The sequence below is a fragment of the Hippopotamus amphibius genome, chromosome 13 (genome assembly GCF_030028045.1).
Source record: "Hippopotamus amphibius kiboko isolate mHipAmp2 chromosome 13, mHipAmp2.hap2, whole genome shotgun sequence".
Lineage (NCBI taxonomy): Eukaryota > Metazoa > Chordata > Mammalia > Artiodactyla > Hippopotamidae > Hippopotamus > Hippopotamus amphibius.
Genome location: NC_080198.1, coordinates 30,985,977 through 31,001,640, shown reverse-complemented (window position 1 = coordinate 31,001,640; position 15,664 = coordinate 30,985,977). Strand labels below are relative to the sequence as shown.

The following is a 15,664-nucleotide window of genomic DNA, read 5'->3' as shown; positions in this document are numbered from 1 at the left end:
ATACAAAAAGATTGTACATTTAGAATGGAAACAATAATGACTAAGATGTTGATCAAATATATTTACAGGCTCTTCAAAAAAAGATACTGCAGGCTTTCATTAGTTGTAACTATATTACAGTCTATTTATTCTTTCCCTTACTCTAAAATGTGAAAATTAAACAGATTCTTCTGGGTTTTGACAGTTTAATACAATAACTGTAACTTACTGTCAGGAATCTAGCACAGAGATAGCAGAAAGGCAAAATTCAATAGCAGTTAAAAATCTAAGGACAGGTGTCTACAATCTAAAAAAAAAAGATAAAATACAAATTCTAGTATGTTTAAAGACAAAATATCAAAGACTTTACAGACTGTTAATTCTGATAATTTCTATTCTTCTAACCACAATGTAAAAATATTCTTCTATTAATGTATATGAAAATTACCTTCTGAAAGTAGCCTCTTTTTAGAGTTTTATCTCGAACTTGTCGAAAATACACATATCCATAAAAATAGGCAGGATCCTTCTATGAAAGAAGTGACAAATTTAAAAAAAAAAAAAAAAAATATATATATATATATATATATATATATATATATACTTAGTCATCCTTTATTAGTAACAGCAGGTTCCCTTATAAACTCGAATTGAGTTATGAAGTATACACAAAGAGCTAGTTATGCTTTTCCACTAATATAAATAACAATCATGACAATAACTGCCAGATAAAAACCTGCTAACTTGCCCAAAGATGAGATGATCATAACTAAAGTAATAAGGTCAGATTTTACCCCCAACACCTACTCTGTTTATGTTCTTTATTCATATCTATAGAAGTTAGGAAACAATCAAATTCTGTTTTCCCCAATGCTATACTTAGTTTTTAAAAAATTCTGCCTACAATTTTGAGTTAGGTGTTAGTCTTTTGAGGTATCCTAATGCAAAATTTCAAGAGAGAAAATAAAAGGAGTTAAATGCCAATCTGAAGCTTACACAGACAGTTATATTTTTACCCAATAATAATGAAACACTGGAATGTTTACCAACATAAAATTTGAAAGGTAATTATATTCAAAAAAACTTACAAAGTTTTTTACATCCTAATGGAATAAACTCTGGCCCAGTTCCTTATTTGCTTGTTATTCTTTAAACAAATATTTATTGACCACATACTTTGAACAAGGCATGGTGTTAGAGAAGATAAAAAGATGCGTAAGACACAGTTCCTTAAGGAGATCACAAACTAAGAGTGATAAGAAAAATACAAAAATGACTGTTATGTAATAGGAGAGCAGGTACCATGGAAAAGGCACAGTGTTACAAACAGGCCAAGGGGGAAGAGATTACCTCTGTCTGCGGCAATCAGTAAAGATTTCACAGAGGCAGCTGTTTTTGAATTGGGCATTGAAGGATGGATATGATTTAAACAGATATTTCAGGTTTAGAGGGCCAAGAGTTTGAGCAAAACCAGGCAGAGACAGAAAAATAAAAGCCACCTCAGGAAAAAGTATATAGTTCAGTTTACCTAAAATATAGCACATGCATAGAAAGGAGATTAAGCTGGAAATTCAAAAGGTAAAGGTTTTATTTTGGAAGGTCCAAAAAGTGAGAACCAGGAAATAGTACTATTATTAGCTCTTTATTCATTAAGCAATAGGTAATCATTTTAGATTTTGTTTTATGTAATATATATGTGCACTTTAGCTGGGAACACTATGTAAGATATATTGCACTGAAACAGACAGGAGATGTATGTCTTTGGGCCAATATTTTTATCCTCAATAGCCCTCAATTCACTCATTTGCAAAAGGAACTCTATCAGAACAATACAGGAAAGATTAATAATATAATATATGCTTATTGATACAATGCCAAGAACATAAAAAGCTCTAATGAATAGTAGCTATTACTATCAGCAGTTGGAAGACTATGTTAATAGTGATAGCAAAAGGTCATGGAAAGGACACGATGGCTATAAGAGACATTTCAAAGATAATATCTTTGCTAACTGGAAGAGGATTCCTATCATTAGTGGAACCAGGAAGGTAAGCTGTAAATACCTATTTTAGGCAAAAGATGTCAAGTTCTTATTGAATGTGCTAATAGGACATCCAGATGGAAATGTTCTCCATGCAGTTAGAGATAAAAGTATGAAGTACCAAACAAATTCTACACTCTGGAATCATCTGAATTATTAAAATTGTTTTTAATAAACAACAACCATAAACCAAAGCTCATTTAAAAATCAAAAAGAGACAACTATAATTCTTCTGTAATGCAGGTAGGGATTACCACAGGGAATCTTCAACTCTGGGTGATATTAACTGGTATACTACCACCCCACGTCCACATCATCTAAACAAAGAGTTTTAACAAGTGAAAGAAAATTACCTCAACATTTTAATTTCTATAATTCACAATGGCATTATAATACGTTTTAAGAACAGTAACTTTATAGTCTCTTTCACTCACATGCTAAATCCTTATGAATTAGATTCACTTAGGAAATTCAGCAGTATAATACAGTAACAACAAAAAAAGCACAATATTTCTGAATGCCGTAAGAGGTAACTGAGTAACTGAGTTCTAAAGTTTCCTCTCACATGGACATTATTCTATTACTACTTTTCCAACCTTTAAGTAAACTGGTAAATCTTTCTCAAATTGATCCAGGAGACAATGCAGTGACACCCTCCTCCCAGAAGACTGTCGAAATCTAAAACAAAACTGGGTATCTCCAAGACAACCTAATGAAAACAAAAATGAAAGAAATTAAGGATAGCACAGTATAACATTTATTTACCCAGTTTCATCATATCTTAGAGCTAAAGGGGTCCTATCAATTATTGAAACCGATTAAAATTTTTTGAAAACTGTGTGCATGTAATGTTGATTTACAAACATAATAATGACCAAAAGAAGCCAAATCCAAAAGAATACAAATTGTTCAAATCTATTCATACAGTCTGTTTTTTTTAAGCAATATACTTATCTATAAAGGAAAGCAAGAAACATTACTATAAGAATCAGTATAGTGAATTGAAGAGATACACACCAATGTTCGTAACAGCCTTATTTACAATTGCCAAGGTATGGAAACAACATAAGTGTCCATCAACAGATGAATAGATAAAGTTGATGTGATACACACACACACACACACACACACACACCCCCAGAATACTACTCAGCCATAAAAAAGAACAAAATTTTGCCATCTGCAGCAACATGGATGGACCTGGAGGGCATTATGCTAAGTGAAATAAGTTAGACAAAGGTATACTGTATGATATCACTTATATGTGGAATCTAAAAAATACAACAAACTAGTGAATATAACAAAAAAGAAGCAGACTCACAAATATAGAGAATTAATGGTTAGTTGGTTAGTTAGCAGTGTGGGGGAGGGGGCCAAAGTTGGGGAGGGGGAGGGAGAGTACAAACTACTGGGTGTGAAAGAGGCTACAGGATTATTGTACAACACAAGGAATAGATCCATTATTTTGCAATAACTACAAATGGAATGTAAACTTTAAAAATTATATTTAAAATTTTTTAATAAAAAGAATAAAACTGAAAAAAAAAAAGAATCTGAATAGTGGTTATCTTAGGAGAGGGGAAGGGAAATAGTGTTTGGGAAAGGACATGAAGGGGCTTTTGCAGTTTTGGCAACGTTCTATTTCTTGACCTTATATTTGTTTTATATTTCACAATAAGAATTTTAAAAAAAAAAGACAGACTCAGGAAGAGCCCAATAGACAATATTTTAATTATTTTAATTATCAATATAAAGTTCTTAAACTTTTTTTTTAAGATTTATTTATTATTTATTTATCCATGTTTGGCTGCATTGGGTTGGGTCTTCGTTGCTGCACGCAGGCTTTCTCGGAGTTGTGACGAGCAGGAGCTACTCTTCATTGCAGTGCGCAGGCTTCTCAATCCAGCAGCTTCTCTTGAGCACAGGCTCTAGACTCACAGTCTTCAGCAGTTGTGGCAGGCAGGCTCAGCAGTTGTGGCTCATGGGCTCTAGAGCTCAGGCTCAGTAGTTGTAGTGCACGGGCTTAGTTGCTCCAAGGCAAGTGGGATCTTCCCAGCCCAGGGATCGAACTCACGTGCCCTGCATTGGCAGGCAAATTCTTAACCACTGTGCCACCAGGGAAGTCCCATAAAGTTTTTAAACTTTAATCGCTTAAGCAAACCTCTTAAAACATTACCTAAACTGTCAGGCAATAATTACAAAAAACTGTAAATACTCTAACAAGTAAAAGACACAAGAAGTAGCTTGTCACTCGAATTCTTCCCAGTTACTGTATTCAGAACTAAAAAGATTATATTAAATACAAAATGTGCTCAAGCTTTTATTACTTATTATTACACAGAGAAGTACTTATATTTCTTTAGCACGTGAAGTTCTCAAAAAGGAAGTAGAAACTTGATATTATGTTTACGTTTTTAAAAAATCAACTCAGTACATACACCTAAATGCAATTATAGAAACTAGTATTTCTTTGGTGGAGGAAGTAAGAAACAAAGGGGACTGGAGGGTGAGTGAGTTCAGTTTCTTTACTTGTCATAGCAGATGGTTCAAAACAAGGAAAACACATGAGACCTGAGATAATGGAAAATATTCCTAGCATTATTTTAGTTAAACAGATTATATACAGATGGTTCAGTTTTTCTCTTCGGAAGACAGAAAGATCCACTGAGAAGTACACACTAATTTCTCTGAGACACTAGGCAAGATACAGCAGAAAAAAATGCAATGGATTTTAAGACAGAGATGTATAGCCTCTGGAATACATAAGGAATGCTGAGCTTTGTGGAAAGAAAGTAAGGAAGCCCTCATAGGCTTAAATCCCTGCCCATCCAGCTCCACTCCCAAATCATGGGCATGCTGTAAGAACTTTCCAATGACCAGCTGTACTTGCAAGTTGTACAGAACTGGTTAGGAAGCTAGTTTGCCAGGTCATAAAGGCTTTGGCCATAGTGTCTTTGTGAACTGCGGTAAATGGTTCCCATTTTTGTTTCAGAAGTCTGTCCCTTCACACACAAAAGGTTACTAAAGAAATACCAACTCTTTATATGGGTAGACCTTTGTTCTCCATCCTGACCTCACTATTAACAGGATGGGAAAAGAGGTATTACAGACTGGCAACCAGGTTATTTACATTTGCCTTGCAGAAAATGATACCTGTGGAGGGCAGGGCAATCCTGATACACTACAGCCTCATCAAAAATAAATCTACCTTACTTGGGTCTTTCCTGGTGGTGCAGTGGTTAAGAATCTGCCTGTCAAGATGGGTTCGATCCCTGGTCTGGGAAAATCCCACATGCCATGGAGCAACTGAGCCCAGGCGCCACAACTACTGAAGCCCATGCACCTAGAACCTGTGCTCTGCAACAAGAGAGGCCACCGCACTGAAAAGCCAGCACACTGCAATGAAGAGGCTCGCTGCAACAGCAGAAAGCCCACGTGCAGCAATGAAGACCCAACCCAGCCAAAAAAAAAAAAAATTTTTTTAATTAAAAAGAAATAAATCTACCTTGTTAGTATGACTCATTCAGTTTGCCTATTTAACAAGAGAGTACACCTCTACATAAACAATATAATGACTACATAAGAAAGATGGTTAAATGACTGTGAACATGAAGGAAAGGTTATACTCTGAAGAAAAAGGAGCCACAATCGAGGGGCTCTAGTCTCAGGTTCACCAATAATTAGCCTTCTAGAAGTCACTTAACCTAAAGTTCTCAATTTCCTTGTCAACAAAAGGAAGGGGCATCATAAGATAATCTCTAAAGTCACTTCCAGCAGTTACATTCAATAATTCTAAAACAAAACTCCATAGCTGACCTACGATTGTACTGAATTCCAATACGTTCACTGAGAAAACTAAAGACCTACAAAGATCCAGAAAGACCTAAAAGTTAAGCTGTGTGCACCATACCTTTCTGATTATTAACCAAAAAAACATTTTTAATGGAAACTATTTTTAATAATTTAATTCCTTAATTATAATTTATTTCTTAACAATTCCTTAATTCCTAAATCAAGGAATAAAGATGAATTTACACAAATTTTAAGACAATGACAGCTCTTCAAAGAAAATACACCTTTACATGTCTTCTTGATTAAGAACAACATGAAGCCTTTCCGTGATAAAGTAGCAGGTATTAAGGAAACAGCAAATTTGCTCAGCAAATCCCCACAGCTTGAGGAAAAGTTCCATTTTAATTAATCTAGCATAATCTTTACTAGCCTAGAAAACAGAACTAATAACCCGACACTCTTTTACTTTTTTTTTAACAGCTTTCATTAAGATGCGACTGACATACAATAAACTGCATGTGTTTAAAGTGTACAATTTGATTTTTTTTTCTTATTAGTAATGTATATATGGCAATCCCAATCTCCCAATTCATCCCACCCCAAACCCTCCCCTCTCCCCGCTTTCCCCCTTTGGTGTCCATATGTTTGTTCTCTACATCTGTGTCTCTGTTTCTGCCTGGCAAACCGGTTGATTTATACCATTTTTCTATATTCCGCATATATGGGTTAATATACAATATCTGTTTTTCTCTCTGACTCACTTTACTCTGTATGAAAGTCTCTAGGTCCATCCATGTCTCTACAAATGTCCCAATTTCGTTCCTTTCTGTGGCTGAGTAATATTCCATTGTATATATGTACCACATCTTCTTTATCCATTCATCTGTTGATGGACATTTAGGTTGCTTCCATGTCCTGGCTATTGTAAATAGTGCTGCAATGAACACTGGGGTGCATGTGTCTTTTTGAATTATGGTGTTCTCTGGGCATATGCCCAGCAGTGGGATTGCTGGGTCATATGGTAGTTCTATTTTTAGTTTTGCAAGGAACCTCCATACTGTTCTCCACAGTGGCTGTATCAATTTACATTCCCACCAACAGTGCAAGAGGGTTCCCTTTTCTCCACACCCTCTCCAGCATTTACTGTCTGTAGATTTTCTGATGATGCTCACTCTAACCAGTGTGAGGTGACACCTCATTGTAGTTTTGATTTGCATTTCTCTAATAATTAGTGATGTGGAGCAGCTTTTCATGTGCCTCTTGGCCATCCGTATGTCTTCTTTGGAGAAATGCCTATTTAGGTCTTCTGCCCATTTTTTGACTGGGTTGTTCGTTTTTTTGATATTGAGCTGCACAAACTGTTTATATATTTTGGAGATTAATCCTTTGTCTGTTGATTCATTTGTAAATATTTCCTCCCATTCTGAGAGTTGTCTTTTCGTCTTGCTTATAATTTTCTTTGCTGTGCAGAAGCTTTGAAGTTTCATTAGGTCCCACTTAATTTATTTTTGTTTTTATTTCCATTACTCTGGGAGTTGGGTGAAAAAAAAGATCTTGCTGCGATTTATGTCAAAGAATGTTCTTCCTAAGTTTTCCTCTAGGAGTTTTATAGTAACCTGACACTCTAAACCAAGAAAATTCCTATAACCTTCCCCCAACATCCTTTTCCAAACAACTAAGTTCTTAAAACAGAAATCAAACAGAATCTCAGGTCAAAATTATTTTCATTATTTTGTCTGCTTCGGAAGTGATTTCCCCCCTTCTCAATACATGAACTGAGCACCAATTTCACTGAGGGCTCACTCTGTGGCAGGCAGTGTCCTAAACACTTCAGAAACATTAACTCAACTGGTCTTCATGCTTCTCAGGCAGGTCCCATTATGAATCCTGTTTATGAGGAGGAAACCAAGGCACAGGAAAGTTATGTAATCATCCAAAGAAATAAATCTGCTAAATGGCAGAGCAAGAATCTGAGCCCGAGAAGCCTGACTCCAGAGCTGGTGCTCTTGACCGTTACATCATATTGGCTCTTTCAAGTCAAAATGGACTTCAAAAACACCACTTCCACTAATATGAAACATCCAGAATAGGTAAATCCACAGAGACAGAAAGCAGACAGATGGCTGCTTAGGGCTGGGGGGCGGGAGGGGTGGGGAAGAGGGAGAAGTGGGTAGGAGGAAAATGGAGCATGAAGTTTCTTTTGGGGTGATGAAAATTTTCCAAAATTGACTGAGGTAACCGTTGCACAACTCTGTGAATAGCCTAAAAATCACTGAGTTGTACATTTTACATCAGTGAATTGTAGCTCAATAAAACTGGGTTTTTTTGTTTTTTATTTTTTTTAAATGCTACTTCACTGCCAACTGGAACAGATCAAAAGCTTCTATTCTTCACTCAAAAAACAAAAGTTCTTCTGAAAAGTAGCCCACCAACTGAAGAGATGCTGAACTCACTGGTTTCTGGGCCAGTCCTGTCAGTCACAGCTCCTCCTACGTGAATCCCATGTGGTACGCCACAAACAGCTCTCTTCCCATTTTAAAACTATCAAGGGCACAGATGATTTTATCTTTTACATCTGCCAATCAAACTGAGACTGCAAAGCTATATGTAAATGAAAGACATTTTCCTATAATCAAAACTACTACTTTGGATTTGAGAAAAAAAAGCTTAAACATTTTTTCTAAAGGGGAAAGAAAACTTCTGAGTATTTTTACATTAGCAGAAAACAGCTATAGAGATCGGAGACTCTATAAAATAAAACATGAGACTTTAAGAGCTAGCCCCATCCCTCGCCTTAGCTCTATGTGGTTACCCTCTCTGTGATTAGAGTTGGAAGTGCTGAGAAGTAGAAGTTTAGACCAGAGCTTTTCAAAGTGTAGTCCGTAGACTGATGTGAGTCCACAAACTCTTGTTACAATATATGACAAAATAAATACCCAAATTGAGAATACACATTTTAGAAACCCTTAGAGCAATTTGGTACTGCCATGACAAATCTGGACTTTTATTTTGTATTTCTTTGGTTCTTCCCCCTTTCATTTTTCTAATAATTCATGTATACAGCATTTTATAAAAGCATTGGTCCACAACAGATTAGAAATTTTAAAAAACCCAAAAGGCCCTTCAACACAGATGAGTGTGAGAAGCACTGCTTTCACCATAGGGAAGTGTAAAGTACATGATGATGTCCCAGCTATTCACAGAGAAAAAATCTGTTGAGACAAATATTATCCACACATCTAATCCATCCAGAACAAGGATTAATCTTCCCCTCGGATTCATCATTACTTGAAACTCTCTCTACTGATGCTGAGCTTCCTCTCTGGCCATGTTTAGAGCATAGTGATTAAAGCCCTTGGGTACCCATCTGAGCTTAAGACTCAGGAATGCATATATCCAGATGATATTAATGGTAAATAATGAGAAAAATATCTGACAAATATTTATCAGAGAGAAAACATACTTTAAACTTAGGCTCCTAAAGATAAAAGTCATTCAAATGGAACAAAAAATTGAGACCCAAGACTTCCCTGGTGGCGCAGTGGTTAAGAATCTGCCTGCCAATGTAGGGGACATGGGTTCGATCCCTGGTCTGGAAAGATCCCACATGCCACGAAGCAACTAAGCCTGTGCACCACAACTACTGAGCCTGTACTCTAGAGCCCACATGCCGAAACTACTGAGGCCCATGCACCTAGAGCCCATGCTCCACAACAAAAGAAGTCACTGCAATGAGAAGCCCGCGCATCACAACAAAGAGTAGCCCCTGCTCACCGCAACTAGAGAAAGCCTGTAGACCCAATACAGCCAAAAAATAAAAAAGTAAACCACAAAAAAAAAGATATATGATAAAAAAAAAACTGAAACCTAAAAACAAACAAAACAGAACTTTTTTCTAAAGTCACAGTATCTGACATGTGTGTGGATGGGGGTGGAGGAAGTGGAGGACTGGCAAATCCTCCCATTGGAAATCCCGAAAGTATTCTTCTTTATCTGTATAACTTACTATGGAGTCTAAATGTTGTTTTATTTTTAAGTGTGCACCATGGAAACAATAGCTACATTATGATTCTTTCCTAAAGACTGCTCTTCTGAACCTTCTGCAACAATAAAGCTATCTGGGGAAAAATTAAATCCATTTCAAAGTTGGTATAACTTCCATTTAATAAATACATAAGTGAAACAAACTATTTAGATAATCACAGTTGGGAACAGCGACCTCAAATAAATACAAAATGCATAGTCTCTTGCTGTCTAGATTAATATCCATCTGTTAAGATGGCAAGGCATCTATTTTTAAGATCTTTTGTTGATTTTACTTCTAAGTACCAACATACTTCAAATAAAATGAACCACACTTCGTTTGATGTGCAGCTTATAAAAAAGGCATTACAAAACATCTGTAGGTCATTCAAAAGCCTAAAATACTGAACAAATTCCTTTTTTGAGGGGGGAGGTTCCTGCAGAGTCCTAACCAGTGGACTGCCAAGAAATTCCCTGAACAAATTCTTATCTACATAAATTTACACTTGAGTTTAACTTCCAATAAGAAAGTGACTCATACAGAGACTAACTACAAAACTAGAAATAAAAAAGACTATCAAACATCATACAATTAACTTCTTAATCTTGACGCTCACATAAAGAGGTGAAAGAGGGAGCCATGAAAACCAGCCATGATCTGAAAGAGAAGAGTGTGCAGTACAATCCCCCGGGATTCCAATCACATAAACTCGTTCATCCTGTAAACCATACAACTCAGCTGACCTTGAGTCATGGAAATCCAATCCAACACTCACTACAATCAGAACTACGTGTGCACTTTGTAAGGAAAATGTTATCTGGAATAAGGGGAGATCCTGTAAGACCTCTGTACCGTTATCCCATTAACAGAAAAAACATGTGAAAAGATTCCAGTAATTACAGGTGAAAACAAAAGCCCTCCTGGGATCTCTCAAAGCCATCTTTTTTACTAAATCATTTCTCTTTTTTTTTTTTTTTACATATTTCATGAAAGCTGAGTTCCAAAAGTATAGGAAAACACTCTGGAGGCATTTATAAGGAAAAGAGAAAATGTTTTAAAAAACTAAAATGTCAAGTCTCCCAAATCAGATTATCTAAACTAAATTAACAGGATATTAGAGGTAACCACAAAAGGAAAGGGAACTGAAGTGCCTTTGCTTCACAGGATTCTAAATGTGTGGTCTAAGAAGTTAACTGTTCTGGTCACTATAAGCCTGAAAAATTATTTTGAAAGTGAAGCACAAAAGGAACCTGAAAGATTTCAACAATTAGGACCACACAAATGGAGAATTTGAAAGAGACCAGCAAAAACAAGCTTAATAATAATAGCACTTATAAATTACTTTCTACAGCCAAGCACTATTTCAAATGCTTTATATATACTAACTCACAAAAACTATTGCAAATAATTGATGGCCATGCTTTATAACCATGTTTACCATAATTTTTTTTAAATCCCTGCTTTTACAGAGTTCTTGGCAAGCTCTCAAATCCTGAACTAAAAGAAAACTACTTACTATAAATCCTCAAACATACCAATGTCACTGATTTTCAATCTCTTCATTATTTCAACTGTTTATTGCTCCATGATGTTTTACCTCATTACAAGATAACAGTTATTTTATAAGTTGAACCCACTAAAATAAATAAGACATGACTAGGCATCATAAAACTAGGAATCAAAATCACTTATCTGTTAGCCTGAAATTAAGTTTGCATTCTACTATGCTATTTCAATTAATTTTCATATATCAGTATTCTCAGTATAAAATTCAACAGAAACACCACATGAAAAATAGTTACCTGAATTTGAATCTGGAAAAGACAAATAGCAAATATTGGTTTTCTGAAAAAGAAAACAAAAACTATATATGCTGACACATAAACACCAATAAAAACAAACAGAAATACAACAGTAAACTATGTAGAACAATATTTCTACTTACTTCCTTATCAGTAAGTTTGGAATGTTGAGGATAAATTACCTGGAAGAAAAAGAGTTAAATCTTGTTAGACAACTATATGGAGTACATATTATAAACATTAGCAGGTACTTCTAAAATACTAGTCGGCTATGGTCAAACTTTCAAGAAACAGTTCACAAAGTTAACAATAAAACATGGGAGAAACTGGAAGAACTGATGAGTAGGATTTACATTTGGAGAAAAAAAATTTTTTTTGAGTCAAAGTTATCTCCAAAAATTGGTGAAATTTTGAGTTATCAAGAATAATTTATCAATTGAGGGGCTTCCCTGGTGGCACAGTGGTTAAGACTCTGCAGTCTCAATGCAGGCGGCCCAGGTTCCATCCCTGGTCAGGGAACTAGATCCCACATGCATGCCACAACTAAGAGTTTGCATGCCACAACTAAGGAGCCCGCCTGCCTCACCTAAGACCCAGCGCAACCAAATAAATAAATAAATAATATTAAAAGAAAAAAAAGAATAATTTTCCAATTGAATTGCTAATAACTCAAAGTTTATTGAGTCTTTTCTTTGGAAGCCCAAAATCTAAAGAGAATTTGATCTATCAGCTGGTAGCTACTTCAAGAAATAATAATTTTGGGCTTCCTAGGTGGTGCAGTGGTTAAGAATCCGCCTGCCAATGCAGAGGTCACGGGTTCGATCCCAGCTCCAGGAAGATCCCACATGCCGCGGAGCAACTAAGTCCGTGTGCCAAAAAAAAAAAAAAAAAAAAAAAAAAAAAAAAGAAATAATAATTTTCAGTTAATTCTAAGACATAATACAAATCACTATTTATTAAAAGAAACATGAAATGGAAAACATAATTACCTGCAATTTAAGAAATTTCAAAGGCCATGTTCCCACCATAAAGCCTATCCTAATTTCCTCCAATCCCTTTAGATAATCATTGCACTTTCCTAGATAGGTCAGTTTAGTGCCTGCAATTGACCACAGCCATCTTCTGAAGGAAATTCCTACCCCACAGCCACCACTAAGGAAGCAAGACTACTACAGCACAGCTCCTGTCAGAACAAGCACTAGCAAACACCAGACCCAAGTGCACCCACTCTACAAGCCAATCAACCAAGTGCTCAGATGGGGCTGGGTATGACACTTCTGCCTGAGAGAATACCAGTGCTGAAGTGGGCCAGTACAGATTCCCTCTGGAATGTGAAGAGAAGGGATTTGGAGCAACAGGTTAGCTAATGGCTGGTAATCAAAAGGAGAGAAGACAACACAAAGTGTAGCTGAACTGCATTAATACTGGGTTGCTACTTTATTGTATACCTGAAACTATCACAACATTATTAATCAACTGTACTCCGATATAAAATAAAAAGTTTAAAAAAGTAGAAAAAAAATACTGGGTCTGTCAAAAAAAAAAAAAAACTGGGTTGCTAATGCGGGGATCCATGGCTTCCCATTCTGGAAGAATCCATGAGTTCTTCTATTCCCCAGAAGTTACCCAAGAGTCTGAAAATCTTACATTTCCAAAAATAACATATAGTAATATTATTACAAACTGTATTAAAGTGATTTCACATATTTATTTCCTTTAGGTCTCACAATAGTAGACAAGGCTAGTAGTGGTATCCCCATTTTACAGATAAGAAAACTAAGGTAAGAAAAAAGATGGGGAGAATTAACATTTACTGAGCATTTTCTTAGAGGTTTTAATTTTTACAACAACGCTATCAGTTCTTCCGATCTTTACAGAAGAGAAGACAAGTTCACAGTAGTTAAATAACTCTCCCAAAATTTATTCATCTAGTAAGTGCCAGAGCCAGGACTTGAACTTAGGTCTGTCTGATTCCAAAGTACACAAGCAGGATTTCCCTGATGGTGCAGTAGTTAAGAATCCGCCTGCCAATGCAGGGGACGTGGGTTCGATCCCTGCTCCAGGAAGATCCCCCATGCTGCAGAACAACTGAGCCTGTGCACCAACAACTACTGAGCCTGCACTCTAAAGCCCACGAGCACAACTACTGAGCCCGAGTGCCACAACTACTGAAGCCCACGCACCCAGAGCCCATGCTCCACAAGAGAAGCCACCGCAATGAGAAGCCTGTGTACCGCAACAATGAGTAGCCCCTGCTTGCCACAACTAGAGAAAGCCTGTGTGCAGCAACAAAGACCCAATGCAGCCAAAAAACAAATAATTTTCAAAAATAAATTTAAAAAAAAAAAAGAAAAAAAAGTACACAAGCCACCATTCCTCACTCCACCCATAGTAGTGATAATTAACAGGCAATCACAGCCTTCTTCCCCACCTAGCCAGGATGTAGCATATAATCCTTTTCACTTCAGGGGTATGGGGAGGGGCTACAGAGCTGGTATGTTACATGAAAACCACCCAGCATTCCTGGAATAGAGAATGACACCAAAGCCAATATTCACTCTACTTTGCTTTCTATCCCGTGTTCTGACCAATCTGACTTAACCTCTGTCTCCACAATTCTCAATGAAAGCAACACTCTATGTTCACACCTAGAACAGTTTCTGGTGCATAGAAGACACTAAAAAAATATTTCTTCAATCCGTGGATATACTCTCAGATTAGTTCTATTAAACAACTCAGTATTTAGTAATATGTAATTCTTCTTTAAGTGTACATAGATGTTCCTTGCTCACCTTGAGACCATTTTACCTTGTTACCGTGAAAGAAGAAATGGCAAACTTATAACCTATTTAGCCATATTTATGAAAATCTCATTGCATCTAAGTTACCCTGGAGTTTGCTGGTCTAAAACTTATTGACAAGTTTAGTGACCTGTAATAGCTTCATTTTAGACTCTAAAATCCGTTTTATGTGAATGTTCTTCAAATTTTTATTTCTTCAAATTAAAATATTAACTCAAAAGCAAATATACAAAGTTCCTTTTTTGGTAACATAAAGACATCAACCATGGTTCCTTTGGACTTTGGTTTCCTAAGGTTTAAAATATTAGCATGAAAAAAAAAATATTAGCATGATAATTTAGGAAAGTTATGTTTTACCCATATATATGAGTACCTTAAATATATAAAAGTGTGTATATATATGTATGTGTATATGCGTGTATTTAAGGGGCTTATATATGCTATATGTATTTAAATTAAAAGGATATAAAAACTATATAACCTATCAAGTCTGCCTTTTAGGGAATTCCCTGGCAGCACAGTGGTTAGGACTCCACACTTCCACTGCAGGGGGCCTGGGTTCGACCCTTGTTTGGGGAACTAGGATCCCACAAGCAGCGCAGCATGGCCAAAAGAAAAAAAGAAAGTGTGCCTTTTAAAAATTCTGATTGTACTAAACTGTCAAATAGTATCTAGAATTTCATTTTAATGTACTGTTAGAACTACTCAGTGTTTTATTTTGGAACATATATGATATTCAAGAAGAAAGTGCACAATGCACTGAAATGGCCACATTGTACTTAACATCAGAAAAATGAGAAAAATTCAGGGACTTTCCTGGTGGTCCAGTGGTTAAGACTCCACATTTCCACTGCAGGGGGCAGGCATTCGATCCCTGGTCAGGGAACTAAGGGATGCCGTGCTGTGTGGCCAAAAGAAAAAAATAAATAATAAAAATAAATTTTTAAAAAGAAAATAAAAAAGAAAAAGTCATACTTAACTTTAAAAATCTCAACCAAACTCCATATTTAAAAAAACAAAAGTAACCATTACTAAGTATCTAGAACTGCACAAATTGCCACAGTTACTACAATTATTATCTATGTACATACTTTATTTGTTAAAAAAAAAAAGTTTAAATATAAGTTTGGGCAATCACTGTTAGTCAGTTAGCTCCTGATACCTATATATGGGAATTAATCAACTACTCATTGCTCCAGCACCTGGGGACGCCTCTCATTCGAAG

The 15,664-nt window shown here is 36.0% G+C and overlaps 1 protein-coding gene across 6 annotated transcripts in view; it reads right to left on the bottom strand.

Moving 5' to 3' along the window:
• Window positions 1-15,664, bottom strand: part of DENND6A (DENN domain containing 6A) — a 76,112-nt gene that overhangs the window by 45,458 nt on the left and 14,990 nt on the right. For 4 of the 6 annotated variants that reach the window (XR_009048727.1, XM_057705097.1, XM_057705099.1 and 1 more), the window contains exons 2-5: window positions 11,782-11,820; window positions 11,639-11,681; window positions 2,617-2,729; window positions 428-508 (exon numbers count right to left, since the gene is read on the bottom strand). Coding sequence is in view for 5 of the 6 variants with exons in the window: in XM_057705097.1 (XP_057561080.1) it covers window positions 428-508; window positions 2,617-2,729; window positions 11,639-11,681; window positions 11,782-11,820 (276 nt within the window). In the remaining variant the exon portion in view is untranslated. The remainder of the gene's footprint in view (window positions 1-427; window positions 509-2,616; window positions 2,730-11,638; window positions 11,682-11,781; window positions 11,821-15,664) is intronic. The other 2 variants (XM_057705096.1, XM_057705100.1) reach the window with 2 other exon arrangements.